Genomic DNA, 27,398 nt, shown 5'->3' with positions numbered 1-27,398 from the left:
ATTAGAATCCACTAATATGAAGGGGTGTCCACATACTGCTGTATATATAGTGTACCTCTATTAGAATCCACTAATATGAAGGGGTGTCCACATACTGCTGTATATATAGTGTATCTCTATTAGAATCCACTAATATGAAGGGGTGTCCCCATACTGCTGTATATGTTGTTATTCTGTCTCTCACTGTTCCAATAAACCTACCATTACAATTACAGACTGATCATGTCTTTGTCAGTGGGCAAAACGTACAAAATCAGCAGGGGATCAACTACTTCTTTCCCTCACTGTAATCCTTAGTCTTAGGTCAGTTAGGATCACCACTTTATTTTATGAATGTGAAATGTCAGAATAATAGTAGAGAGAATTATTTATTTCAGCTTTTATTTCTTTCATCACATTCCCAGTGGGTCAGAAGTTTACATACACTCAATTAGTATTTGGTAGCATTGCCTTTAAATTGTTTAACTTGGGTCAAACGTTTCGAGTAGCCTTCCACAAGCTTTCCACAATAAGTTGGGTGAATTTTGGCCCATTCCTCCTGACAGAGCTGGTGTAACTGAGTCAGGTTTGTAGGCCTCCTTGCTTTTAATCATCATTTTCATTATTTTATTTCACTAGTCCTGCATGTTGGAGCTCGAAGCCTAAGATTTTCACCCCTGTAGTCACACCTGCAACCCTGTACATGTAACTATTAAACACTGAATCTGAATAACTATCTTCATTTACTCCTGTTATGGCCGGTATGTACATCCAAAAACGATCTAAATACAACATTTACAAGCAAATGAATAATTTTTTTTTTAGCACCTCCATTGTATTGAGCTGTGCATGGCAGTAATGACTCATTTGGAGGTGCCGAATATGATTTTTTTTCCGGTTGCTTGTAAATTTAGATTTTGAACTTTTTTGACCGTAACGCGAGTAAATGAAAATAGTTGCTCAGCGAAACTCGATATTTGGTGATCAACTAATGTATTTTGACATTGTAGCGCTTGCAGTGCTGGTGAATGGGAGTTTAAGTCGGAGCTTTTTGAGGTCTCTACCACGAAGACGTTGGTTCCATGTATCAGTAACGTTCCAGCTGAATGTTTGTCACCAGTAGCTTGTGTCTTTACATTTTCAGTGCTTATGATGTCAGAACTCTACCAGCGTATTGATGCTTGTTTTGTCCAAATGATCAGTGACAAAAAATCTCCTCCTCGTTATCCAGTCTGCTGACAGACGCTACGATACCAGTTAAGCTACTGTCTGTAGTCTGGTCAGCATTTAGATCCAGTAGCACTCTGCTGATTAGATCACTCCTCCTTCTCCTCCCCCGACCCTCAAGATCAATAACTAACATCCCTCCTCCTCATCTCCTTCTTCTCCTCCCCCGACCCTCAAGATCAATAACATCCCTCCTCCTCCTCCCCCTCTCTTCCTCCTCATCATCATTAAAACAGCTCTTAAAAGATTACATCCACATATTAGCTCTCTCTGTCTCTCTACCAGTGGTTCAGTGTGTAGGGAGAGTCTCTCTGTAGTTAGCTCTCTCTGTCTCTCTACCCGTGGTTCAGTGTGTAGGGAGAGTCTCTCTGTAGTTAGCCTGGTCTCTACTATGTTGAGTAGCTAGCAGCCTGTCCAGTAGTGGGTTGTTAAAGCCTGTATATCTGACTTGGGGGCTTCAGTTGGTCCGTTCTCTGCTTAACCACTGGGCTGGAGGGACAGAAGAGGGGCAAGGACAAGATGGTGGATGTTGTCCTGCTGTGTTTCCTCCAGTCTGCTGCTGCCAGCCTTATCACCGGTGAGTGACACACATAGACACACACACACACACACACACACACACACACACACACACACACCAAATCAAATTGTATTTGTCACATGCGTTGAAAACAACTGGTGTGGACTTTACCGTGAAATGCTGAAGCAATGCAGTGTAAAAAAAAAAAGAAGAAAAAAGGAACATTTTTAATAAAATAGTAACACAAGAGGAATAATATAAAATACACAAGAATGGAGTTATATACAGGAAGTACCAGATCAATGTGGAGCTATATACAGGAAGTACCAGTACCAGATCAATGTGCAGAGGAACGAGGTATTTGAGGTAGATATGTACATGAAGGCAGGGTAAAGTGACTAGGCATCAGGATAGATAATAATAAGGTATTTGAGGTAGATATGTACATGAAGGCAGGGTAAAGTGACTAGGCATCAGGATAGATAATAATAAGGGTAAAATAAAGAACAGAGTAGCAGCAGCAGATGATGAGTATTAAAGTGTGTGTATGTGTGTGTGTTTGTGTTGTGTCGCTATGCGTGTGTGTGTGGTATGTAGTGTATGTGAATGTGTGTGGGTTTTGTGTGGGAGTGTCAATGTAGTGTGTATATAATGTGTGTATATAGTCTAGTGAGTGTGCGTAGGGTCAGTGCAGATAGTCCGGGTAACCATTAGTTAACTATTTATCAGTCTGGCTATTTAGCAGTCTTATGGCTTGGGGGTAGAAGCTGTCTCGGAGCGTGTTGATCTGAGAGCCGATGCTCCGGTACCGTTTGCCGGACAGAAGCAGTGAACGGTCTATGGCTTGGGTGGCTGGAGTCTTTGGCAATTTTCGGGCCTTCCTCTGACATCGCCTGAAATAGAGGTCCTGGATGGTAAGCCACCCTCTGTAGCGCTTAGCAGTCAAGGGCAGTGCATTTGCCGTACCAAGCGGTGATGCAGCTAGTCAAGATGCTGTGGATGGTGCAGCTGTAGACCTTTTTGATGATCTGAGGGCCCATGACAAATCTTTTCAGCCTCTTGAGGGGGAAGAGGCGTTGTCATGCCCTCGTCACGACCAGGGCCACCCTGTCTCATTGGGGAGGCTAACAGCCTGCTGCCTGGCCTGCACCCTGTCTCATTGGGGAGGCTAACAGCCTGCTGCCTGGCCTGCACCCTGTCTCATTGGGGAGGCTAACAGCCTGCTGCCTGGCCTGCACCCTGTCTCATTGGGGAGGCTAACAGCCTGCTGCCTGGCCTGCACCCTGTCTCATTGGGCTGGCTAACAGCCTGCTGCCTGGCCTGCACCCTGTCTCATTGGGGAGGCTAACAGCCTGCTGCCTGGCCTGCACCCTGTCTCATTGGGGAGGCTAACAGCCTGCTGCCTGGCCTGCACCCTGTCTCATTGGGCTGGCTAACAGCCTGCTGCCTGGCCTGCACCCTGTCTCATTGGGGAGGCTAACAGCCTGCTGCCTGGCCTGCACCCTGTCTCATTGGGGAGGCTAACAGCCTGCTGCCTGGCCTGCACCCTGTCTCATTGGGGAGGCTAACAGCCTGCTGCCTGGCCTGCACCCTGTCTCATTGGGGAGGCTAACAGCCTGCTGCCTGGCCTGCACCCTGTCTCATTGGGGAGGCTAACAGCCTGCTGCCTGGCCTGCACCCTGTCTCATTGGGGAGGCTAACAGCCTGCTGCCTGGCCTGCACCCTGTCTCATTGGGGAGGCTAACAGCCTGCTGCCTGGCCTGCACCCTGTCTCATTGGGGAGGCTAACAGCCTGCTGCCTGGCCTGCACCCTGTCTCATTGGGGAGGCTAACAGCCTGCTGCCTGGCCTGCACCCTGTCTCATTGGGGAGGCTAACAGCCTGCTGCCTGGCCTGCACCCTGTCTCATTGGGCTGGCTAACAGCCTGCTGCCTGGCCTGCACCCTGTCTCATTGGGGAGGCTAACAGCCTGCTGCCTGGCCTGCACCCTGTCTCATTGGGGAGGCTAACAGCCTGCTGCCTGGCCTGCACCCTGTCTCATTGGGAGGCTAACAGCCTGCTGCCTGGCCTGCACCCTGTCTCATTGGGCTGGCTAACAGCCTGCTGCCTGGCCTGCACCCTGTCTCATTGGGGAGGCTAACAGCCTGCTGCCTGGCCTGCACCCTGTCTCATTGGGGAGGCTAACAGCCTGCTGCCTGGCCTGCACCCTGTCTCATTGGGCTGGCTAACAGCCTGCTGCCTGGCCTGCACCCTGTCTCATTGGGGAGGCTAACAGCCTGCTGCCTGGCCTGCACCCTGTCTCATTGGGAGGCTAACAGCCTGCTGCCTGCCTGCACCCTGTCTCGTTGGGATGGCTAACAGCCTGCTGCCTGGCCTGCACCCTGTCTCATTGGGGAGGCTAACAGCCTGCTGCCTGGCCTGCACCCTGTCTCATTGGGGAGGCTAACAGCCTGCTGCCTGGCCTGCACCCTGTCTCATTGGGGAGGCTAACAGCCTGCTGCCTGGCCTGCACCCTGTCTCATTGGGGAGGCTAACAGCCTGCTGCCTGGCCTGCACCCTGTCTCATTGGGGAGGCTAACAGCCTGCTGCCTGGCCTGCACCCTGTCTCATTGGGGAGGCTAACAGCCTGCTGCCTGGCCTGCACCCTGTCTCATTGTGGAGCTAGAGGAGTTAGAGCCCTGTCTATGTTGGTAGATAAGATGAGAGCACCCCTCCATCTAGGATGGAGTCCGTCACTCCTCAGCAGGCCAGGCTTGGTCCTGTAGCACCCCTCCAGCTAGGATGGAGTCCATCACTCCTCAGCAGGCCAGGCTTGGTCCTGTAGCACCCCTCCAGCTAGGATGGAGTCCATCACTCCTCAGCAGGCCAGGCTTGGTCCTGTAGCACCCCTCCAGCTAGGATGGAGTCCATCACTCCTCAGCAGGCCAGGCTTGGTCCTGTAGCACCCCTCCATCTAGGATGGAGTCCGTCACTCCTCAGCAGGCCAGGCTTGGTCCTGTAGCACCCCTCCATCTAGGATGGAGTCCATCACTCCTCAGCAGGCCAGGCTTGGTCCTGTAGCACCCCTCCAGCTAGGATGGAGTCCATCACTCCTCAGCAGGCCAGGCTTGGTCCTGTAGCCCCCCTCCAGCTAGGATGGAGTCCATCACTCCTCAGCAGGCCAGGCTTGGTCCTGTAACACCCCTCCAGCTAGGATGGAGTCCATCACTCCTCAGCAGGCCAGGCTTGGTCCTGTAGCACCCCTCCATCTAGGATGGAGTCCGTCACTCCTCAGCAGGCCAGGCTTGGTCCTGTAACACCCCTCCAGCTAGGATGGAGTCCATCACTCCTCAGCAGGCCAGGCTTGGTCCTGTTTGTGGGTGAGTCCCAGAAAGAGGGCCAATTATCTACAAATTCTATCTTTTGGGTGGAGGAGAGACCTGAGAAGGCTCAGACCCCGTAACGGGTGGAGGAGAGACCTGAGAAGGCTCAGACCCCGTAACAGGTGGAGGAGAGATCTGAGAAGGCTCAGACCCCGTAACGGGTGGAGGAGAGACCTGAGAAGGCTCAGACCCCGTAACAGGTGGAGGAGAGACCTGAGAAGGCTCAGACCCCGTAACGGGTGGAGGAGAGACCTGAGAAGGCTCAGACCCCGTAACAGGTGGAGGAGAGACCTGAGAAGGCTCAGACCCCGTAACGGGTGGAGGAGAGATCTGAGAAGGCTCAGACCCCGTAACAGGTGGAGGAGAGACCTGAGAAGGCTCAGACCCCGTAACGGGTGGAGGAGAGACCTGAGAAGGCTCGGGAGAACCGGTTGAAAGTTTCTGTCGGCTGAATGAGCGACACCGGTTGAGTTAGCTATCTAGCTAAGTGGTTAGCGTCTTCCAAAATCAAGCATTCGCTTGGTAACAGCAGAGAATCCCCTCCTGGATCAAGAGCCTTGTTGTCTAATATTAGTTTTTGCATGCAGCAAACTGTGAGTAGCATTTTTGAGTTACTTGTATTGTTTAGGTCAGATACTATAAAATGTTCACAATACACTCGTTAGCATTTAGTTAGCATTCTCCATGGGTTTTTACATTAACTTGTTAGCATTGCTAACCTTCAGATTACAGATGATCAATGGGGTTTGAAAACAGCGCCCCTTGTGTTCGGTGCCGGTAGTACTGAATATCCCAGTATGGCACAAGGTCAGTATGAAGGTATGACAATCTGGATACCGCCCAAGCCTAATCTCTCTCATCTACATCAGAATATTGTTGATGTTTATATTGGAAGGCTGTGTAAGTGTGGAGGGAGTTTCATTTAACACATTAACTGCCCCCTCTCCCCCCCCCCTCTCTCCCCCCCCTCTCTCTCTCTCTCTCTCTCTCTCTGTCTCTCTCTCTCCCTCTCTCTCTCTCTCTCTCTCTCTCTCTCTCTCTCTCTCTGTCTCTCTCTCTCTCTCTCCCTCTCTCTCTCTCTCTCTCTCTGTCTGTCTTACTGTGTGTTCCTCCAAAGCGGAGGTGTTTGAAGCCAGAGGTGAGCTGCATGGTTGTTTATTAAACAGTATGAATAAAAAATGGCTGGCCCAGTTTAGCTACTTATTACTAGTGTAAATGTCCCCATCGACGTACATAGCAATAGTAACAGTGTGTGTGTGTGTGTGTGTGTGTGTGTGTGTGTGTGTGTGTTAGGGCAGCGTGTGTGTAGGGTGGATCAGGGCCGGCCCTGCTATAAGCTGGCGTATTTCTCTGATCCTGGACGGCGGCTCAGCTTCCTGGAGGCGAAGCTAGCGTGTCGCCGTGATGGAGGGGAGCTGCTGAGCATTGAGTCACCGGCCGAGCAGCGAATCATAGAGCAGCTAGTCACGGAGATCCGCCCCTCCGACGGAGACTTCTGGATCGGCCTGCGTCGTAACCATGGTGACACGGAGAGCGTTGACGACTGTCCCTCACAGTACTACTGGACCGACGGGAGCCATGCCTCCTTCAGGTGGGTCTGCTCTAAGCCATGCCTCCTTCAGGTGGGTCTGCTCTAAGCCACGCCTCCTTCAGGTGGGTCTTCTCTAAGCCACGCCTCCTTCAGGTGGGTCTGCTCTAAGCCATGCCTCCTTCAGGTGGGTCTGCTCTAAGCCACGCCCCCTTCAGGTAGGTCTGCTCTAAGCCACGCCTCATTCAGGTGGGTCTGCTCTAAGCCACGCCTCCTTCAGGTGGGTCTGCTCTAAGCCATGCCTCCTTCAGGTAGGTCTGCTCTAAGCCACGCCTCCTTCAGGTGGGTCTGCTCTAAGCCACGCCTCCTCCAGGTAGGTCTGCTCTAAGCCACGCCTCCTTCAGGTAGGTCTGCTCTAAGCCACGCCTCATTCAGGTGGGTCTGCTCTAAGCCACGCCTCCTTCAGGTGGGTCTGCTCTAAGCCATGCCTCCTTCAGGTAGGTCTGCTCTAAGCCACGCCTCCTTCAGGTGGGTCTGCTCTAAGCCACGCCTCCTCCAGGTAGGTCTGCTCTAAGCCACGCCTCCTTCAGGTAGGTCTGCTCTAAGCCACGCCTCCTTCAGGTAGGTCTGCTCTAAGCCACGCCTCCTCCAGGTAGGTCTGCTCTAAGCCCCACCTCCTTCAGGTGGGTCTGCTCTAAGCCACGCCTCCTCCAGGTAGGTCTGCTCTAAGCCACGCCTCCTTCAGGTAGGTCTGCTCTAAGCCCCGCCTCCTTCAGGTGGGTCTGCTCTAAGCCACGCCTCCTCCAGGTAGGTCTGCTCTATACCTTTATATAATAATAATATAATATGCCATTTAGCAGACGCTTTATATTCTATCCATGCTAGATTACGGAGACGTAATTTATAGATCGGCAGGTAAGGGTGCTCTCGAGCGGCTAGATGTTCTTTACCATTCGGCCATCAGATTTGCCACCAATGCTCCTTATAGGACACATCACTGCACTCTATACTCCTCTGTAAACTGGTCATCTCTGTATACCCGTCACAAGACCCACTGGTTGATGCTTATTTATAAAACCCTCTTAGGCCTCACTCCCCCCTATCTGAGATACCTACTGCAGCCCTCATCCTCCACATACAACACCCGTTCTGCCAGTCACATTCTGTTAAAGGTCCCCAAAACACACACATCCCTGGGTCGCTCCTCTTTTCAGTTCGCTGCAGCTAGCGACTGGAACGAGCTGCAAAAAACACTCAAACTGGACAGTTTTATCTCCATCTCTTCATTCAAAGACTCCATCATGGACACTCTTACTGCCAGTTGTGGCTGCTTGGCGTGATGTGTTGTTGTCTCTACCTTCTTGCCCTTTGTGCTGTTGTCTGAGCCCAATAATGTTTGTACCATGTTTTGTGCTGCTAACGTGTTGTGTTGCTACCATGTTGTTGTCATGTTGTGTTGTGGTGTCTCTCTTTATGTAGTGTTGTGGTGTCTCTCTTTATGTAGTGTTGTGGTGTCTCTCTTTATGTAGTGTTGTGGTGTCTCTTTATGTAGTGTTGTGGTGTCTCTCTTTATGTAGTGTTGTGGTGTCTCTCTTTATGTAGTGTTGTGGTGTCTCTTTATGTAGTGTTGTGGTGTCTCTCTTTATGTAGTGTTGTGGTGTCTCTCTTTATGTAGTGTTGTGGTGTCTCTCTTTATGTAGTGTTGTGGTGTCTCTCTTTATGTAGTGTTGTGGTGTCTCTCTTTATGTAGTGTTGTGGCGTCTCTCTTTATGTAGTGTTGTCTCTCTTTATGTAGTGTTGTGGTGTCTCTCTTTATGTAGTGTTGTGGTGTCTCTCTTTATGTAGTGTTGTGGTGTCTCTCTTTATGTAGTGTTGTGGCGTCTCTCTTTATGTAGTGTTGTGGTGTCTCTCTTTATGTAGTGTTGTGGTGTCTCTCTCTATGTAGTGTTGTGGTGTCTCTCTTTATGTAGTGTTGTGGTGTCTCTCTTTATGTAGTGTTGTGGTATCTATCTTTATGTAGTGTTGTGGTGTCTCTCTTTATGTAGTGTTGTGGTGTCTCTCTTTATGTAGTGTTGTGGTGTCTCTTTATGTAGTGTTGTGGCGTCTCTCTTTATGTAGTGTTGTGGTGTCTCTCTTTATGTAGTGTTGTGGTGTCTCTCTTTATGTAGTGTTGTGGTGTCTCTTTATGTAGTGTTGTGGCGTCTCTCTTTATGTAGTGTTGTGGTGTCTCTCTTTATGTAGTGTTGTGGTGTCTCTCTTTATGTAGTGTTGTGGCGTCTCTCTTGATGTAGTGTTGTGGTGTCTCTCTTTATGTAGTGTTGTGGTGTCTCTTTATGTAGTGTTGTGGTGTCTCTCTTTATGTAGTGTTGTGGTGTCTCTCTTTATGTAGTGTTGTGGTGTCTCTTTATGTAGTGTTGTGGTGTCTCTCTTTATGTAGTGTTGTGGCGTCTCTCTTTATGTAGTGTTGTGGTGTCTCTCTTTATGTAGTGTTGTGGTGTCTCTATGTAGTGTTGTGGTGTCTCTCTTTATGTAGTGTTGTGGTGTCTCTCTTTATGTAGTGTTGTGGTGTCTCTCTTTATGTAGTGTTGTGGTGTCTCTCTTTATGTAGTGTTGTGGTGTCTCTCTTTATGTAGTGTTGTGGTGTCTCTCTTTATGTAGTGTTGTGGCGTCTCTCTTTATGTAGTGTTGTGGCGTCTCTCTTTATGTAGTGTTGTGGGTGTCTCTCTTTTATGTAGTGTTGTGGCGTCTCTCTTTATGTAGTGTTGTGGCGTCTCTCTTTATGTAGTGTTGTGGTGTCTCTCTTTATGTAGTGTTGTGGTGTCTCTCTTTATGTAGTGTTGTGGCGTCTCTCTTTATGTAGTGTTGTGGCGTCTCTCTTTATGTAGTGTTGTGGCGTCTCTCTTTATGTAGTGTTGTGGTGTCTCTCTTTATGTAGTGTTGTGGTGTCTCTCTTTATGTAGTGTTGTGGTGTCTCTCTATATGTAGTGTTGTGGTGTCTCTCTTTTTATGTAGTGTTGTGGCATCTCTCTTTATGTAGTGTTGTGGTGTCTCTCTTTATGTAGTGTTGTGGTGTCTCTCTTTATGTAGTGTTGTGGTGTCTCTCTTTTTATGTAGTGTTGTGGCATCTCTCTTTATGTAGTGTTGTGGTGTCTCTCTTTATGTAGTGTTGTGGCGTCTCTCTTTATGTAGTGTTGTTGTGTCTCTTTGTGTAGTGTTGTGGTGTCTCTCTTTATGTAGTGTTGTGGTGTCTCTCTTTATGTAGTGTTGTGGTGTCTCTCTTTATGTAGTGTTGTGGCGTCTCTCTTTATGTAGTGTTGTGGTGTATCTCTTTATGTAGTGTTGTGGTGTCTCTTTATGTAGTGTTGTGGTGACTCTCTTTATGTAGTGTTGTGGCGTCTCTCTTTATAATAATAATAATAATATGCCATTTAGCAGACGCTTTTATCCAAAGCGACTTACAGTCATGTGTGCATACATTTTTGTGTATGGGTGGTCCCGGGGATCGAACCCACTACCCTGGCGTTACAAGCGCCGTGCTCTACCAGCTGAGCTACAGAGGACCACATTTATGTAGTGTTGTGGTGTCTCTCTTTATGTAGTGTTGTGGTGTCTCTCTTTATGTAGTGTTGTGGTGTCTCTCTTTATGTAGTGTTGTGGCGTCTCTCTTTATGTAGTGTTGTGGCGTCTCTCTTTATGTAGTGTTGTGGCGTCTCTCTTTATGTAGTGTTGTGGTGTCTCTCTTTATGTAGTGTTGTGGTGTCTCTCTTTATGTAGTGTTGTGGCGTCTCTCTTTATGTAGTGTTGTGGTGTCTCTCTTTATGTAGTGTTGTGGCATCTCTCTTTATGTAGTGTTGTGGTGTCTCTCTTTATGTAGTGTTGTGGCGTCTCTCTTTATGTAGTGTTGTGGTGTCTCTTTGTGTAGTGTTGTGGTGTCTCTCTTTATGTAGTGTTGTGGTGTCTCTCTTTATGTAGTGTTGTGGTGTCTCTCTTTATGTAGTGTTGTGGCGTCTCTCTTTATGTAGTGTTGTGGTGTATCTCTTTATGTAGTGTTGTGGTGTCTCTTTATGTAGTGTTGTGGTGACTCTCTTTATGTAGTGTTGTGGTGTCTCTCTTTATGTAGTGTTGTGGTGTCTCTCTCTATGTAGTGTTGTGGTGTCTCTCTTTATGTAGTGTTGTGGTGTCTCTCTTTATGTAGTGTTGTGGTGTCTCTCTTTATGTAGTGTTGTGGTGTCTCTCTTTATGTAGTGTTGTGGTGTCTCTCTTTATGTAGTGTTGTGGTGTCTCTCTTTATGTAGTGTTGTGGTGTCTCTCTTTATGTAGTGTTGTGGCGTCTCTCTTTATGTAGTGTTGTGGTGTCTCTCTTTATGTAGTGTTGTGGTGTCTCTCTTTATGTAGTGTTGTGGCGTCTCTCTTTATGTAGTGTTGTGGCGTCTCTCTTTATGTAGTGTTGTGGTGACTCTCTTTATGTAGTGTTGTGGTGACTCTCTTTATGTAGTGTTGTGGTGTCTCTATTTATGTAGTGTTGTGGCATCTCTCTTTATGTAGTGTTGTGGTGTCTCTCTTTATGTAGTGTTGTGGTGTCTCTCTTTATGTAGTGTTGTTGTGTCTCTCTCTCTTTATGTAGTGTTGTGGTGTCTCTCTTTATGTAGTGTTGTGGTGTCTCTCTTTATGTAGTGTTGTGGTGTCTCTCTTTATGTAGTGTTGTGGTGTCTCTCTTTATGTAGTGTTGTGGTGTCTCTCTTTATGTAGTGTTGTGGTGTCTCTTTATGTAGTGTTGTGGTGTCTCTCTTTATGTAGTGTTGTGGTGTCTCTCTTTATGTAGTGTTGTGGTGTCTCTCTTTATGTAGCGTTGTGGTGTCTCTCTTTATGTAGCGTTGTGGTGTCTCTCTTTATGTAGTGTTGTGGTGTCTCTCTTTATGTAGTGTTGTGGTGTCTCTCTTTATGTAGTGTTGTGGTGTCTCTCTTTTTATGTAGTGTTGTGGCATCTCTCTTTATGTAGTGTTGTGGTGTCTCTCTTTATGTAGTGTTGTGGCGTCTCTCTTTATGTAGTGTTGTGGTGTCTCTTTGTGTAGTGTTGTGGTGTCTCTCTTTATGTAGTGTTGTGGTGTCTCTCTTTATGTAGTGTTGTGGTGTCTCTCTTTGTAGTGTTGTGGCGTCTCTCTTTATGTAGTGTTGTGGTGTATCTCTTTATGTAGTGTTGTGGTGTCTCTTTATGTAGTGTTGTGGTGTCTCTTTATGTAGTGTTGTGGTGACTCTCTTTATGTAGTGTTGTGGTGTCTCTCTTTATGTAGTGTTGTGGTGTCTCTCTTTATGTAGTGTTGTGGTGTCTCTCTTTATGTAGTGTTGTGGTGTCTCTCTTTATGTAGTGTTGTGGTGTCTCTCTTTATGTAGTGTTGTGGTGTCTCTCTTTATGTAGTGTTGTGGTGTCTCTTTATGTAGTGTTGTGGTGACTCTCTTTATGTAGTGTTGTGGTGTCTCTCTTTATGTAGTGTTGTGGTGTCTCTCTTTATGTAGTGTTGTGGCATCTCTCTTTATGTAGTGTTGTGGTGTCTCTCTTTATGTAGTGTTGTGGTGTCTCTCTTTATGTAGTGTTGTGGTGTCTCTCTTTATGTAGTGTTGTGGTGTCTCTCTTTATGTAGTGTTGTGGTGTCTCTTGTTGTGATGTGTGTTTTGTCCTATATTTTTATTTTTAATCCCAGTCCCCGTCCCTGCAGGAGGCCTTTTGCCTTTTGGTAGGCAGTCATTGTAAATAAGAATTTGTTCTTATCTGACTTGTCTCGTTAAATAATGGTTAAATAAAAATAACAAATACAATTATACCCCACCTCCTTCAGGTGAGTCTGCTATAAACCACGCCTCCATCGGCTGGGTCTGCTTTAATAGCGGTGTGTAACTTTACGTTTGTGTGTTTAGGAACTGGCACTGGGATGAGCCGTCCTGTGGTTACGAGGTCTGCGTGGTGATGTACCACCAACCATCCGCCCCGCCCGGCCTCGGAGGACTCTACATGTTCCACTGGAACGATGATAACTGTGACACCAAGAACAATTTCATCTGCAAGTACACTGCAGGTACACACACACACACACACACACACACACACACACACACACACACACACACACACACACACACACACACACACACGCATATGGACGCAAGTACACAGCAGGTACCCAATACAGCCAGTAGAGGACTGGTCACCCCTCAGAGCCTGGTTCCTCTGGTCTACCCAGTACAGCCAGTAGAGGACTGGCCACCCCTCAGAGCCTGGTTCCTCTGGTCTACCCAGTACAGCCAGTAGAGGACTGGCCACCCCTCAGAGCCTGGTTCCTCTCTACCCAGTACAGCCAGTAGAAGACTGGTCACCCCTCAGAGCCTGGTTCCTCTCTACCCAGTACAGCCAGTAGAGGACCGGCCACCCCTCAGAGCCTGGTTCCTCTGGTCTACCCAGTACAGCCAGTAGAGGACTGGTCACCCCTCAGAGCCTGGTTCCTCTCTACCCAGTACAGCCAGTAGAGGACTGGCCACCCCTCAGAGCCTGGTTCCTCTGGTCTACCCAGTACAGCCAGTAGAGGACTGGTCACCCCTCAGAGCCTGGTTCCTCTCTACCCAGTACAGCCAGTAGAGGACTGGTCACCCTCAGAGCCTGGTTCCTCTGGTCTACCCAGTACAGCCAGTAGAGGACTGGCCACCCCTCAGAGCCTGGTTCCTCTGGTCTACCCAGTACAGCCAGTAGAGGACTGGTCACCCCTCAGAGCCTGGTTCCTCTGGTCTACCCAGTACAGCCAGTAGAGGACTGGTCACCCCTCAGAGCCTGGTTCCTCTGGTCTACCCAGTACAGCCAGTAGAGGACTGGTCACCCCTCAGAGCCTGGTTCCTCTGGTCTACCCAGTACAGCCAGTAGAGGACTGGTCACCCCTCAGAGCCTGGTTCCTCTGGTCTACCCAGTACAGCCAGTAGAGGACTGGCCACCCCTCAGAGCCTGGTTCCTCTGGTCTACCCAGTACAGCCAGTAGAGGACTGACCACCCCTCAGAGCCTGGTTCCTCTGGTCTACCCAGTACAGCCAGTAGAGGACTGGTCACCCCTCAGAGCCTGGTTCCTCTGGTCTACCCAGTACAGCCAGTAGAGGACTGGCCACCCCTCAGAGCCTGGTTCCTCTCTACCCAGTACAGCCAGTAGGGGACTGGCCACCCCTCAGAGCCTGGTTCCTCTCTACCCAGTACAGCCACTAGAGGACTGGTCACCCCTCAGAGCCTGGTTCCTCTCTAGGTTTCTTCCTCCACCCCTCAGAGCCTGGTTCCTCTGGTCTACCCAGTACAGCCACTAGAGGACTGGCCACCCCTCAGAGCCTGGTTCCTCTCTACCCAGAACAGCCAGTAGAGGACTGGCCACCCCTCAGAGCCTGGTTCCTCTGGTCTACCCAGTACAGCCAGTAGAGGACTGGTCACCCCTCAGAGCCTGGTTCCTCTCTACCCAGTACAGCCAGTAGAGGACTGGTCACCCCTCAGAGCCTGGTTCCTCTCTAGGTTTCTTCCTAGGTTCCTGCCTTTCTAGGGAGTTTTTCCTAGCCACCGTGCTTCTACATCTGCATTGCTGCTGTTTGGGGTTTTAAGCTGGGTTTCTGTATAGCATTTAGTGACATCTGCTGATGTAAATAGGGCTTTATAAATACATTTGATTGATTGATTGTGTTGTGTTCCAGAGAAGGCTCCAGAACCCTCCCCCAACGCTACACACCCAGGTAACAACTCTACTTAAAGTGTCTGAATATTCATGGTTTTAATGAGGTCTGAATATTAATAGGTACACTACATGACCAAAAGTATGCGTGATTCATCACGTGATTCATCACTCCAGAGAACGTGTTTCCACTGCTCCAGAGTCCAATGGCGGCGACCTTTACTCCACTCCAGCCGACGCTTGGTGATCTATATGGTGATCTTAGGCTTGGAAACCCATTTCATGAAGCTCCCGACGAACAGTTCTTGTGCTGACGTTGCTTCCAGAGGCAGTTTGGAACTCGGTAGTGAGTGTTGCAACCGAGGACAAACGGTTTTTAGCACTCGGCGGTCCCGTTCTGTGAGCTTGTGTGGCCGACCACTTCGTGGCTGAGCCGTTGTTGCTCCTAGACGTTTCCACGTCACAATAACAGAACTTACAGTTGACCGGGGCAGCTCTAGCAGGGCAGACATTTGACGAACTGACTTGTTGGAAAGGTGGCATCCTATGACGGTGCCATGTTGAAAGTCACTGAGCTCTTCAGTAAGGCCATTCTACTGCCAATGTTTGTCTATGGAGATTGCATGGCTGTGTGCTCGATTTTATACACCTGTCAGCAACGGGTGTGGCTGAAATAGCCGAATCCACTCATTTGAAGGGGTGTCCACATACATTTGTATATATAGTGTATGTGTATATATACACACAAACACACACACACACACCACATAACCCGTTCAAAGGCACTTCAATATTTTGCCCATTGACCATCTGAATGATACATCTATACAATCCATGTCTCAGCTGTCTTTAACCGGTCTCCTCCCCTTCATCTACACTGATTTGAAGTGGATTTAACATGTGACATCAATAAGGGAGCTTTCACTTGGATTCACCTGGTCAGTAGGTCTATGGTCTATGTTATGTTCAATATCATTTGTCCCCTCGGCGTGTGTGTGTATATATACACTACCAGTCAATAGTTTGGACACACCGACTCATTCCAGGGTTTTCTTTATTTTTACTATTTTTTACATTGTAGAATAACAGTGAAGACATCAAAACTATGAAATAACACATATGGAATCATGTAGTAACCGAAAAAGTGTCACTTCATATAAGGATTATCTTGTCAAAGGAGAAATATTCACTAACAGGATGTAAACAAATTTGTGCACAGAATGAGAGAAATAAGCTTTTTGTGCGTATGGAACATTTATGGGATCTTTTATTTCAGCTCATGAAACCAACACTTCACATGTTGCATGTTTTTGTTCAGTATATATATATATATATATATAAAGTATTGATAGGTGTAACTAAATTACTATGTATATATGAGAATAGATAGAATTAACATTAATGTTGCTGTCTACAGAGGCTCCTCCCCTGTCACCCCTGAACACAACCTTTGACCCTGAAGAGAAGAGACAGAACCCAGGTACCCTGACCCCTAACCCCTAACCCTCGACCTTTAACCATGTGTGTTTTTGTGCATGTCTCTGAACTCTGTCTGTCTGTTTCAGCTCTGAACACGGTTTACATAGTCCTGCCCACCATCCCGTTGTTGCTGCTGTTACTAATAGCAACCGGGCTCTTCTGCTTCAAGCTGCTGGCTCGACGGTGAGGAGCAAGTACTAACTAGCATGAGGTAGACTGGTAGTATGGATAGCATCCACTGGACTGGTTGCATTGATTGATTTAGTGACTGTCTATATAGCTATTCCAGTTTGTCTCTGTGCGCTTGCAGGAGGAAGCGGGGCGAGCAGCAGAAAGAGGTGTGTCCTAGCGAACCAGGGTCTTGTCCAAGCCCCGCCCAGCCGCCTGACGTCTACAACGTGATTCGTTCCCAGCAGGAGGCCGACCTGGCCGGAACACGCCCCCACACCAAGAACACTTCCTTCTTAGGTGAAAATAAATATGTTTTGTCACCGGTGTATTGGAATGTGTTGTTTCACTGGGTCAGCCATAGTAGTATGATAGGTGCAGTGTAATGTGGTGTTTTACAGGGTCAGCCATAGTAGTATGATAGGTCCAGTGTAATGTGTTGTTTTACAGGGTCAGCCATAGTAGTATGATAGGTCCAGTGTAATGTGTTGTTCTACAGGGTCAGCCATAGTAGTATGATAGGTGCAGTGTAATGTGTTTTACAGGGTCAGCCATAGTAGTATGATAGGTCCAGTGTAATGTGTTGTTTTACAGGGTCAGCCATAGTAGTATGATAGGTGCAGTGTAATGTGTTTTACAGGGTCAGCCATAGTAGTATGATAGGTCCAGTGTAATGTGTTGTTTTACAGGGTCAGCCATAGTAGTATGATAGGTCCAGTGTAATGTGTTGTTTTACAGGGTCAGCCATAGTAGTATGATAGGTCCAGTGTAATGTGTTGTTCTACAGGGTCAGCCATAGTAGTATGATAGGTGCAGTGTAATGTGTTTTACAGGGTCAGCCATAGTAGTATGATAGGTCCAGTGTAATGTGTTGTTTTACAGGGTCAGCCATAGTAGTATGATAGGTCCAGTGTAATGTGTTGTTTTACAGGGTCAGCCATAGTAGTATGATAGGTCCAGTGTAATGTGTTGTTTTACAGGGTCAGCCATAGTAGTATGATAGGTCCAGTGTAATGTGTTGTTTTACAGGGTCAGCCATAGTAGTATGGTGCCCCTGGAGAAAATTAAGGGGTTAAGTGCCTTGCTCAAGGGCACAGACAGATATTTCACCTTGTCGGCTCGGGTATCCGAACCAGTGACCTTTCGGTTACTGGCCCAACGCTCTAACCGCTAGGCTACCTGCCCTTTGACCTCTAACCCCCCCCCCCCAAAAAAAAATGTCTAGGCCATACTTGCGAACATAATTAAGCATTTCAAGTTAAACAGGTTCTCACGCACAAAATTCGCATCAGCCAATTAAAATTGTCTATTTATTTGCATGTGACAGAAAGGTAAATTGTAGCTGGTCCCATCAGATAACATAGCACACCTTGTTAGGGATTGGCATGACTTATCGAGTACACGAACGGACGTCAAAGCTCGATCTTCAACCAGAGATTAAAAAATAATCCAATACTGTAAAACTATTTGGTGGAATGTGCTTTGTGGATGCCTGAAGTTACTTTTTGTCTTGAACTCTAGTGTTCCATTTCTGTATGTGGATTTGCGGGGCACAACAAAAAATAAACCAAGCCAAGCAGCGTTCTTCTCCCTAAATTCCCTTCCGTGTCTCATTCACTCAATTGCATTCCTACATTCTGACGTGAGTCAATGGTGATTTGTAGGGATGGGCATGAGTAATACAGTACTCGAACGGACGTCAAAACCCAATCTTTAAACAGAGATCACATTTTTTTAAACTACTGTAAAGCTATTTGGTGGAATATGCTTTGTGGCTCCCTGAAAGGCATGTAAAAAAAATAATCTTAAAGACAACAATAATTTGCTTTGACTCTAGTGTTCCATTTCACATGTGCATTTGCATGGTACAACAAAAAAGAAACCTGTCACGAATTCAGCCGAGGCTGCCCCTTGTCACACTCGTTGAAGGACGGGTCAGACCAAGGCGCAGCGTGAAATGCATACATGTTTATTTAACCGAATAAACATACAAAACAACGAGACGAGACGAGACGAGACGTGACGTCGGTAGGCTATACACGAACAAGCCAAAACTCACCAAACACAAACCAGATCCCACAACACAGGCAGGAAAACTGGCTGCCTAAGGATGATCCCCAATCAGAGACAACGAGCGACAGCTGCCTCTGATTGGGAACCACACCCGGCCAACATAGAAATACAAACATAGAATCAACACACACATGATATTCACACCCTGACCAAACTAACTAGAGTTCTATAGGCTTCATTGAATTTGTCGTCTCGCTCTAGCCGCCCACTCCCCCCCGCATCCCATAGCCAGGGATGTATTCATTACGGAAACCGTTTACCGTTTAAGAACCAGGGGTGTATTCATTACGGAAACCATTTAAGAACCAAACGGAGCAAACGAAACGGGGAGGGAACTACCTGAATTTGTCCAATAGAAACTCTCGTTATCATTTTCCGTTTGGAATAAAAGGTTTGGAAAAGTGAGTGGCGCAGTGGTCTAAGGCACTGCATCGCAGTGCTAACTGTGCCACTAGAGATCCTGGTTCGAATCCAGGCTCTGTCGCAGCCGGCCGCGACCGGGAGACTCATGGGCGGCGCACAATTGGCCCAGCGTCGTCCAGGGTAGGGGAGGGAATGGCCAGCAGGGATGTAGCTCAGTTGATAGAGCATGGCGTTTGCAACGCCAGGGTTGTGGGTTCGTTTCCCACGGGGGGCCAGTATAAAAAAATAAATAAAAAATAATAATAGTATATATATGTATTCACTAACTGTAAGTCGCTCTGGATAAGAGCGTCTGCTAAATGACTAAAATGTAAATGTAAATAGGCCAGGGCGTGACACCCCTCCTCCTTGCTCAGGCAGGTTTCGGCGTTCGTCGTCACCGGCTCACTAGCCACTACCGCTCCATTTATCATCACTCCATTTGTCTTGTCAATCACACACACCTGGTAGTCATTCCCTCATTAGTCTGTGTATAAGTGTTCCCTCTGCCCCCTTGTCCTTTGTGAGTGATTGTTCGTTGTGAGAGTGAGTATCTGGGTTGAGCTACGCTTTCCTTGTATGCAGCCAAGGTTGATTTTCCCTTGTGCTAGTTTCCTTCTGTCGCTAAATGTGCTACATTATTGGACACTGAATAAACTCTTGATTTCAGTGTTTTACCTCCTGCGCCTGACTCCGTCATTCACACCTCGTCACAAAACCAAGCATCACACACTTCTTCTCCCTAAATTCCCTTTCACCTCCGTGTCTCTTTCACTCATTTGCGTGCCGACCGCTCCCTCCACACAAGCTCCCGTGCCGACCGCTCCCGTGCCGACCGCTCCCGTGCCGACCGCTCCCGTGCCGACCGCTCCCTCCACACAAGCTCCCGTGCCGACCGCTCCCGTGCCGACCGCTCCCGTGCCGACCGCTCCCGTGCCGACCGCTCCCGTGCCGACCGCTCCCTCCACACAAGCTCCCGTTAGGCCTACAGAAATAAATGCCTATAAAAACGTATCTAACTGATGGGCTACTAAACAAGCTACATTCCAAATGACGACAGTTTTATCACAAATTCAAAATGGACTGGAGTAGGAAAATGAGATAGCAAAAGCTCAGCCTGGCTAGGAACAGGATATAGAACAGGCGGACATAACAGACGGAACAGGATATAGAACAGGCGGACATAACAAATGGAACAGGATATAGAACAGGCGGACATAACAGACGGAACAGGATATAGAACAGGCGGACATAACAGATGGAACAGGATATAGAACAGGCGGACATAACAGACGGAACAGGATATAGAACAGGCGGACATAACAGACGGAACAGGATATAGCACAGGCGGACATAACAGACGGAACAGGATATAGAACAGGCAGACATACAGTGGGGAAAAAAAGTATTTAGTCAGCCACCAATTGTGCAAGTTCTCCCACTTAAAAAGATGAGAGAGGCCTGTAATTTTCATCATAGGTACACGTCAACTATGACAGACAAAATGAGGAAAAAAAATCCTGAAAATCACATTGTAGGATTTTTAATGAATTTATTTGCAAATTATGGTGGAAAATAAGTATTTGGTCAATAACAAAAGTTTCTCAATACTTTGTTATATACCCTTTGTTGGCAATGACACAGGTCAAACGTTTTCTGTAAGTCTTCACAAGGTTTTCACACACTGTTGCTGGTATTTTGGCCCATTCCTCCATGCAGATCTCCTCTAGAGCAGTGATGTTTTGGGGCTGTCGCTGGGCAACACAGACTTTCAACTCCCTCCAAAGATTTTCTATGGGGTTGAGATCAGGAGACTGGCTAGGCCACTCCAGGACCTTGAAATGCTTCTTACGAAGCCACTCCTTCATTGCCCGGGCGGTGTGTTTGGGATCATTGTCATGCTGAAAGACCCAGCCACGTTTCATCTTCAATGCCCTTGCTGATGGAAGGAGGTTTTCACTCAAAATCTCACGATACATGGCTCCATTCATTCGTTCCTTTACACGGATCAGTCGTCCTGGTCCCTTTGCAGAAAAACAGCCCCAAAGCATGATGTTTCCACCCCCATACTTCACAGTAGGTATGGTGTTCTTTGGATGCAACTCAGCATTCTTTGTCCTCCAAACACGACGAGTTGAGTTTTTACCAAAAAGTTCTATTTTGGTTTCATCTGACCATATGACATTCTCCCCAATCCTCTTCTGGATCATCCAAATGCACTCTAGCAAACTTCAGACAGGCCTGGACATTTACTGGCTTAAGCAGGCGGACACGTCTTGCACTGCAGGATTTGAGTCCCTGGCGGCGTAGTGTGTTACTGATGGTAGGCTTTGTTACTTTGGTCCCAGCTCTCTGCAGGTCATTCACTAGGTCCCCCCGTGTGGTTCTGGGATTTTTGCTCACCGTTCTTGTGATCATTTTGACCCCACAGGGTGAGATCTTGCGTGGAGCCCCAGATCGAGGGAGATTATCAGTGGTCTTGTATGTCTTCCATTTCCTAATAATTGCTCCCACAGTTGATTTCTTCAAACCAAGCTGCTTACCTATTGCAGATTCAGTCTTCCCAGCCTGGTGCAGGTCTACAATTTTGTTTCTGGTGTCCTTTGTCAGCTCTTTGGTCTTGGCCATAGTGGAGTTTGGAGTGTGACTGTTTGAGGTTGTGGACAGGTGTCTTTTATACTGATAACAAGTTCAAACAGATGCCATTAATACAGGTAACGAGTGGAGGACAGAGGAGCCTCTTAAAGAAGAAGTTACAGGTCTGTGAGAGCCAGAAATCTTGCTTCTTTGTAGGTGACCAAATACTTATTTTCCACCATAATTTGCAAATAAATTCATAAAAAATCCTACAATGTGATTTTCTGGATTTTTTTTCCTCAATTTGTCTTTCATAGTTGACGTGTACCTATGATGAAAATTACAGGCCTCTCTCATCTTTTTAAGTGGGAGAACTTGCACAAATAGTGGCTGACTAAATACTTTTTTGCCCCACTGTAACAGATGGAACAGGATATAGAACAGGCGGACATAACAGACGGAACAGGATATAGAACAGGCGGACATAACAGACGGAACAGGATATAGAACAGGCGGACATAACAGATGCCTGTCATAGATGGCCCGATCATCCTCTCCTCAGTCATCGCTAATTAGGGTGTGAAATTCGTCCCAGCTCTCTCCTTCAATCCCCACATTAGTCACATCTGTAAAATGTCATTCTATCACCTGAAGAACATCTCCCGCATAAGACCCTCTCTCACCGCAGAAACGCTAACCAATGCATACATTTTCTCCAGAATTGATTATGGGAGCGCAGTACTTGGGGGCCTGCCTGCAAATTCAATTCATAAACTACAGCTCATCCAAAATAGTGCTGCAAGGATTCTGACACAAACTAAAAAACTCTGCCCACATCACCCCCATCTTGGCGGAACTCCATTGGTTACCTGTTCCTCAAATAATTGACTATAAAATTCTCCTCCTTGTCTACAAATCCCTAAATGGCATCGGACCCACCTACCTGTCAGACCGGGCCTTTCCCTCCAACGCACCACACCTTTGGAACTCCCTTCCAGATAATCACAGGGTTGTTCAGACTGTTGGGGCTTTTAAAGCAGGCCTTAAGACTCACCTCTACCAGCTGGCCTACCCTTCCTCCTAGGCTTTGATTGCTGCTTTCATGATATGGTTTAGATATATTTGTTTAGTTTTTTAAACTATTTTTCTATTTTCTATTTTATTTTATGCACTTTGAGATAATTCTTGTTTAATGAGAAGTGCTTTACAAATGTAATACATTGTTATTATTTTTGCAAACTAGCATACGGAACAACTCTGCCAAATGTGTCCTACCTGGTCTGAAATAGTGACCATAACATAACACGTAGCACCAATGGACATGTGGGGGAGGGGTCTTGAAATGTAAAATCCAATCAAAATGTAGGCACTGGGAGCCATGGAGGTGTGGCTTCGTGAGACTAGGTTTCGACACACCCACTGGTGTTGATCCTCCCACTTTCAGACAAATTCCACGTATGCGGTTACCCATGACTCATTTAAAGGGGAAGGGAAACACTGTTGTTTCTCCATAGTAACGGCCTGTGTGTTCTTTCTCCTAGGCTCCTCCCCCGACATGTCCCCTGGTGACTATGACAACCTGGGCAGTCTGCGAGACACGGAGAGTGGTTTCGTCACGCTGGCCAGCACAGAGAGCAACTTCATGTTGACCTCTGAACTCTACGACCTTAGTCTGGGGCGACGCAACGGCAATCCAGACATTTACCACAACAGTCTGGGTCGGCATGGCAACAGAGAGGTTTATAACAACAGTCTGGGTCGGCATGGTAACCGAGAGGTTTATAACAACAGTCTGGGTCGTCATGGCAATGGAGAGAAGTACGACAACAGTCTGGGTCATCATGGCAACGTGGTGAAGAGTAGTGATCTGTACAACACCAGTCACTATGGAGACAGTCTTTACCAAACCAGCCTGGATCGCTATGGTAACCCTGAACAGTACGAGAGAAGCCTAGGTCGTCATGGGAATGATGCCAGTGTAGATTGCTATGGAAAGGAGGCCACTGTGGGTTACTATGGCAATGAGGGCAGTCTGGGTGGGAAGTGCTACAAAGAGTGGTTGGACAGTGACAGCTACTGACAGCTACTGACAGCTACTGATAGTGACAGCTACTGACTGACAGCTACTGACAGCTACTGACTGACAGCTACTGATACTGACAGCTACTGACTGACAGCTACTGATAGTGACAGCTACTGACTGACAGCTACTGATAGTGACAGCTACTGACTGACAGCTACTGATAGTGACAGCTACTGACTGACAGCTACTGACTGACAGCTACTGACAGCTACTGATAGTGACAGCTACTGACTGACAGCTACTGACAGTGACAGCTACTGACTGACAGCTACTGATAGTGACAGCTACTGACTGACAGCTACTGATAGTGACAGCTACTGATAGTGACAGCTACTGACTGACAGCTACTGATAGTGACAGCTACTGATAGTGACAGCTACTGATAGTGACAGCTACTGACTGACAGCTACTGATAGTGACAGCTACTGATAGTGACAGCTACTGACTGACAGCTACTGATAGTGACAGCTACTGATAGTGACAGCTACTGATAGTGACAGCTACTGACTGACAGCTACTGATAGTGACAGCTACTGATAGTGACAGCTACTGATAGTGACAGCTACTGACTGACAGCTACTGATAGTGACAGCTACTGATAGTGACAGCTACTGACTGACAGCTACTGATAGTGACAGCTACTGATAGTGACAGCTACTGACTGACAGCTACTGACTGACAGCTACTGACTGACAGCTACTGACAGTGACAGCTACTGACAGCTACTGACAGCTACTGATAGTGACAGCTACTGATAGTGACAGCTACTGACAGCTACTGATAGTGACAGCTACTGACAGCTACTGACTGACAGCTACTGATAGTGACAGCTACTGATAGTGACAGCTACTGACAGCTACTGATAGTGACAGCTACTGATAGTGACAGCTACTGATAGTGACAGCTACTGACTGACAGCTACTGATAGTGACAGCTACTGATAGTGACAGCTACTGACTGACAGCTACTGATAGTGACAGCTACTGATAGTGACAGCTACTGATAGTGACAGCTACTGACTGACAGCTACTGATAGTGACAGCTACTGATAGTGACAGCTACTGATAGTGACAGCTACTGACTGACAGCTACTGATAGTGACAGCTACTGATAGTGACAGCTACTGATAGTGACAGCTACTGACAGTGACAGCTACTGATAGTGACAGCTACTGATAGTGACAGCTACTGACTGACAGCTACTGATAGTGACAGCTACTGATAGTGACAGCTACTGACTGACAGCTACTGATAGTGACAGCTACTGATAGTGACAGCTACTGACTGACAGCTACTGATAGTGACAGCTACTGATAGTGACAGCTACTGACTGACAGCTACTGATAGTGACAGCTACTGATAGTGACAGCTACTGACTGACAGCTACTGACTGACAGCTACTGACTGACAGCTACTGACTGACAGCTACTGACAGTGACAGCTACTGACAGCTACTGACAGCTACTGATAGTGACAGCTACTGATAGTGACAGCTACTGACAGCTACTGATAGTGACAGCTACTGACAGCTACTGACTGACAGCTACTGATAGTGACAGCTACTGATAGTGACAGCTACTGACAGCTACTGATAGTGACAGCTACTGATAGTGACAGCTACTGATAGTGACAGCTACTGACTGACAGCTACTGATAGTGACAGCTACTGATAGTGACAGCTACTGATAGTGACAGCTACTGATAGTGACAGCTACTGACTGACAGCTACTGAGAGTGACAGCTACTGATAGTGACAGCTACTGATAGTGACAGCTACTGACAGTGACAGCTACTGATAGTGACAGCTACTGATAGTGACAGCTACTGACTGACAGCTACTGATAGTGACAGCTACTGATAGTGACAGCTACTGATAGTGACAGCTACTGACAGTGACAGCTACTGATAGTGACAGCTACTGATAGTGACAGCTACTGATAGTGACAGCTACTGACAGTGACAGCTACTGATAGTGACAGCTACTGATAGTGACAGCTACTGACTGACAGCTACTGACAGCTACTGACTGACAGCTACTGACAGCTACTGACAGTGACAGCTACTGACTGACAGCTACTGACAGCTACTGATAGTGACAGCTACTGACAGCTACTGATAGTGACAGCTACTGACTGACAGCTACTGATAGTGACAGCTACTGATAGTGACAGCTACTGATAGTGACAGCTACTGACAGTGACAGCTACTGACAGTGACACTACTGACAGTGACAGCTACTGACAGTGACAGCTACTGACTGACAGCTACTGACTGACAGCTACTGACAGTGACAGCTACTGACAGCTACTGACAGTGACAGCTACTGATAGTGACAGCTACTGACAGTGACAGCTACTGACAGTGACAGCTACTGACTGACAGCTACTGACAGTGACAGCTACTGATAGTGACAGCTACTGACAGTGACAGCTACTGACAGCTACTGACAACTACTGACAGCTACTGACAGTGACAGCTACTGACTGACAGCTACTGACAGCTACTGACAGTGACAGCTACTGACTGACAGCTACTGACAGCTACTGACAGTGACAGCTACTGACAGTGACAGCTACTGACTGACAGCTACTGACAGCTACTGACAACTACTGACAGTGACAGCTACTGACTGACAGCTACTGACAGCTACTGACAGTGACAGCTACTGACAGCTACTGACAGTGACAGCTACTGACAGCTACTGACAGTGACAGCTACTGACAGTGACAGCTACTGACAGCTACTGACAGCTACTGACAGCTACTGATAGTGACAGCTACTGATAGTGACAGCTACTGACAGTGACAGCTACTGATAGTGACAGCTACTGACAGTGACAGCTACTGACAGCTACTGACAACTACTGACAGCTACTGACAGTGACAGCTACTGACTGACAGCTACTGACAGCTACTGACAGTGACAGCTACTGACAGCTACTGACAGTGACAGCTACTGACAGCTACTGACAGTGACAGCTACTGACAGTGACAGCTACTGACAGCTACTGACAGCTACTGATAGTGACAGCTACTGACTGACAGCTACTGACAGCTACTGACAACTACTGACAGCTACTGACAGTGACAGCTACTGACTGACAGCTACTGACAGCTACTGACAGTGACAGCTACTGACAGCTACTGACAGTGACAGCTACTGACAGCTACTGACAGTGACAGCTACTGACAGTGACAGCTACTGACAGCTACTGACAGCTACTGATAGTGACAGCTACTGACTGACAGCTACTGACAGCTACTGACAGCTACTGACAGCTACTGACAGCTACTGATAGTGACAGCTACTGACTGACAGCTACTGACAGTGACAGCTACTGAGAGTGACATCTACTGAGAGTGACATCTACTGACAGCTACTGAGAGTGACAGCTACTGACTGTGAAAGCTACTGACAGTGACAGATACTGATACTTACTGACAGCTACTGACAGTGATAGCTATTGACAGTGACAGCTATGACTTTGACAGCTACTGAGAGTGACAGCCACTGACAGTGACAGCTTATGATAGCCACTGACAGTGACAGCTTATGATAGCTACTGACAGTGACAGCTACTGACAGTGAAAGCTACAGACAGTGACAGATACTGACAGCTACTGATAGTGACAGCTACTGATAGTGACAGCTACTGACAGCTACTGACAGTGAAAGCTACAGACAGTGACAGATACTGACAGCTACTGATAGTGACAGCTACTGATAGTGACAGCTACTGACAGCTACTGACAGTGAAAGCTACTGACTGTCTGTGTGTGTGCATGGCCCTGTTATGCTGCCCTGCCCTGTGGAGTCACTGCCAGGTCATGAACCTTGACTCCAGCTGTGCCTGAGACACCACAAAGCCTGGTCTTGTCCTCCTCCTGTCCTCGTCCCATTCTTCCCTTGCTGCCTGACCACAACAACAACTTAGGCATGATAGGCCCGATTCAGAATTAGGAAAATGTACACCTTTCCTACACACCCCTTTCCTTCGCACTTCTCAGTAGTTGATATCCAGACTAACCTTGTGCATGTGGTAACGGGCTTTGCAGGTGTGGTTCCCTTGCGCACGCTGAATACAATTAATTCAACCGCTGAAAACCCTCCCACTTGCTGGCCAACAGATTTACTCGTTTTCATTCAATAGGGTTTTCAGCCATCCCTTTAACTCTGGTGTACCTTTAATTAGAATATTATCTACAGACTCTAATATATGGAGAGAACGGTTCATGCATACTCATCTCCTTTTCAGCAACAATTGGTAGATAAAAAAAAAAGTTTTATTGTTTAGGGATAGGATTGATTTTATAATCA

The 27,398-nt window shown here is 47.3% G+C and overlaps 1 protein-coding gene and 1 long non-coding RNA gene across 2 annotated transcripts; one reads left to right on the top strand and one right to left on the bottom strand.

The window, feature by feature from the left end:
• The first annotated feature begins 1,512 nt into the window (after window positions 1-1,512).
• LOC121557952 (layilin) lies at window positions 1,513-23,113 on the top strand. The gene is made up of 9 exons (XM_045213505.1): window positions 1,513-1,783; window positions 6,205-6,225; window positions 6,381-6,678; window positions 12,529-12,686; window positions 14,323-14,361; window positions 15,718-15,780; window positions 15,866-15,962; window positions 16,090-16,247; window positions 22,541-23,113. Exons 1-9 carry the CDS (start codon window positions 1,726-1,728, stop codon window positions 23,077-23,079), a joined length of 1,431 nt encoding a protein of 476 aa, XP_045069440.1. The 5' UTR covers window positions 1,513-1,725; the 3' UTR covers window positions 23,080-23,113.
• LOC123483456 lies at window positions 23,062-25,297 on the bottom strand. The gene is made up of 3 exons (XR_006658254.1): window positions 23,421-25,297; window positions 23,275-23,290; window positions 23,062-23,092 (listed from the first exon to the last, which is right to left on the bottom strand). It is a non-coding gene; the product is annotated as an uncharacterized LOC123483456 (long non-coding RNA).
• Window positions 25,298-27,398: the final 2,101 nt, after the last annotated feature.

This window comes from Coregonus clupeaformis, unplaced genomic scaffold, assembly GCF_020615455.1.
Source record: "Coregonus clupeaformis isolate EN_2021a unplaced genomic scaffold, ASM2061545v1 scaf0117, whole genome shotgun sequence".
In the NCBI taxonomy this organism is placed as follows: Eukaryota; Metazoa; Chordata; class Actinopteri; order Salmoniformes; family Salmonidae; genus Coregonus; species Coregonus clupeaformis.
Note: the sequence above shows the minus strand (reverse complement) of the source record. Positions and strands in the feature narration are given on the sequence as shown.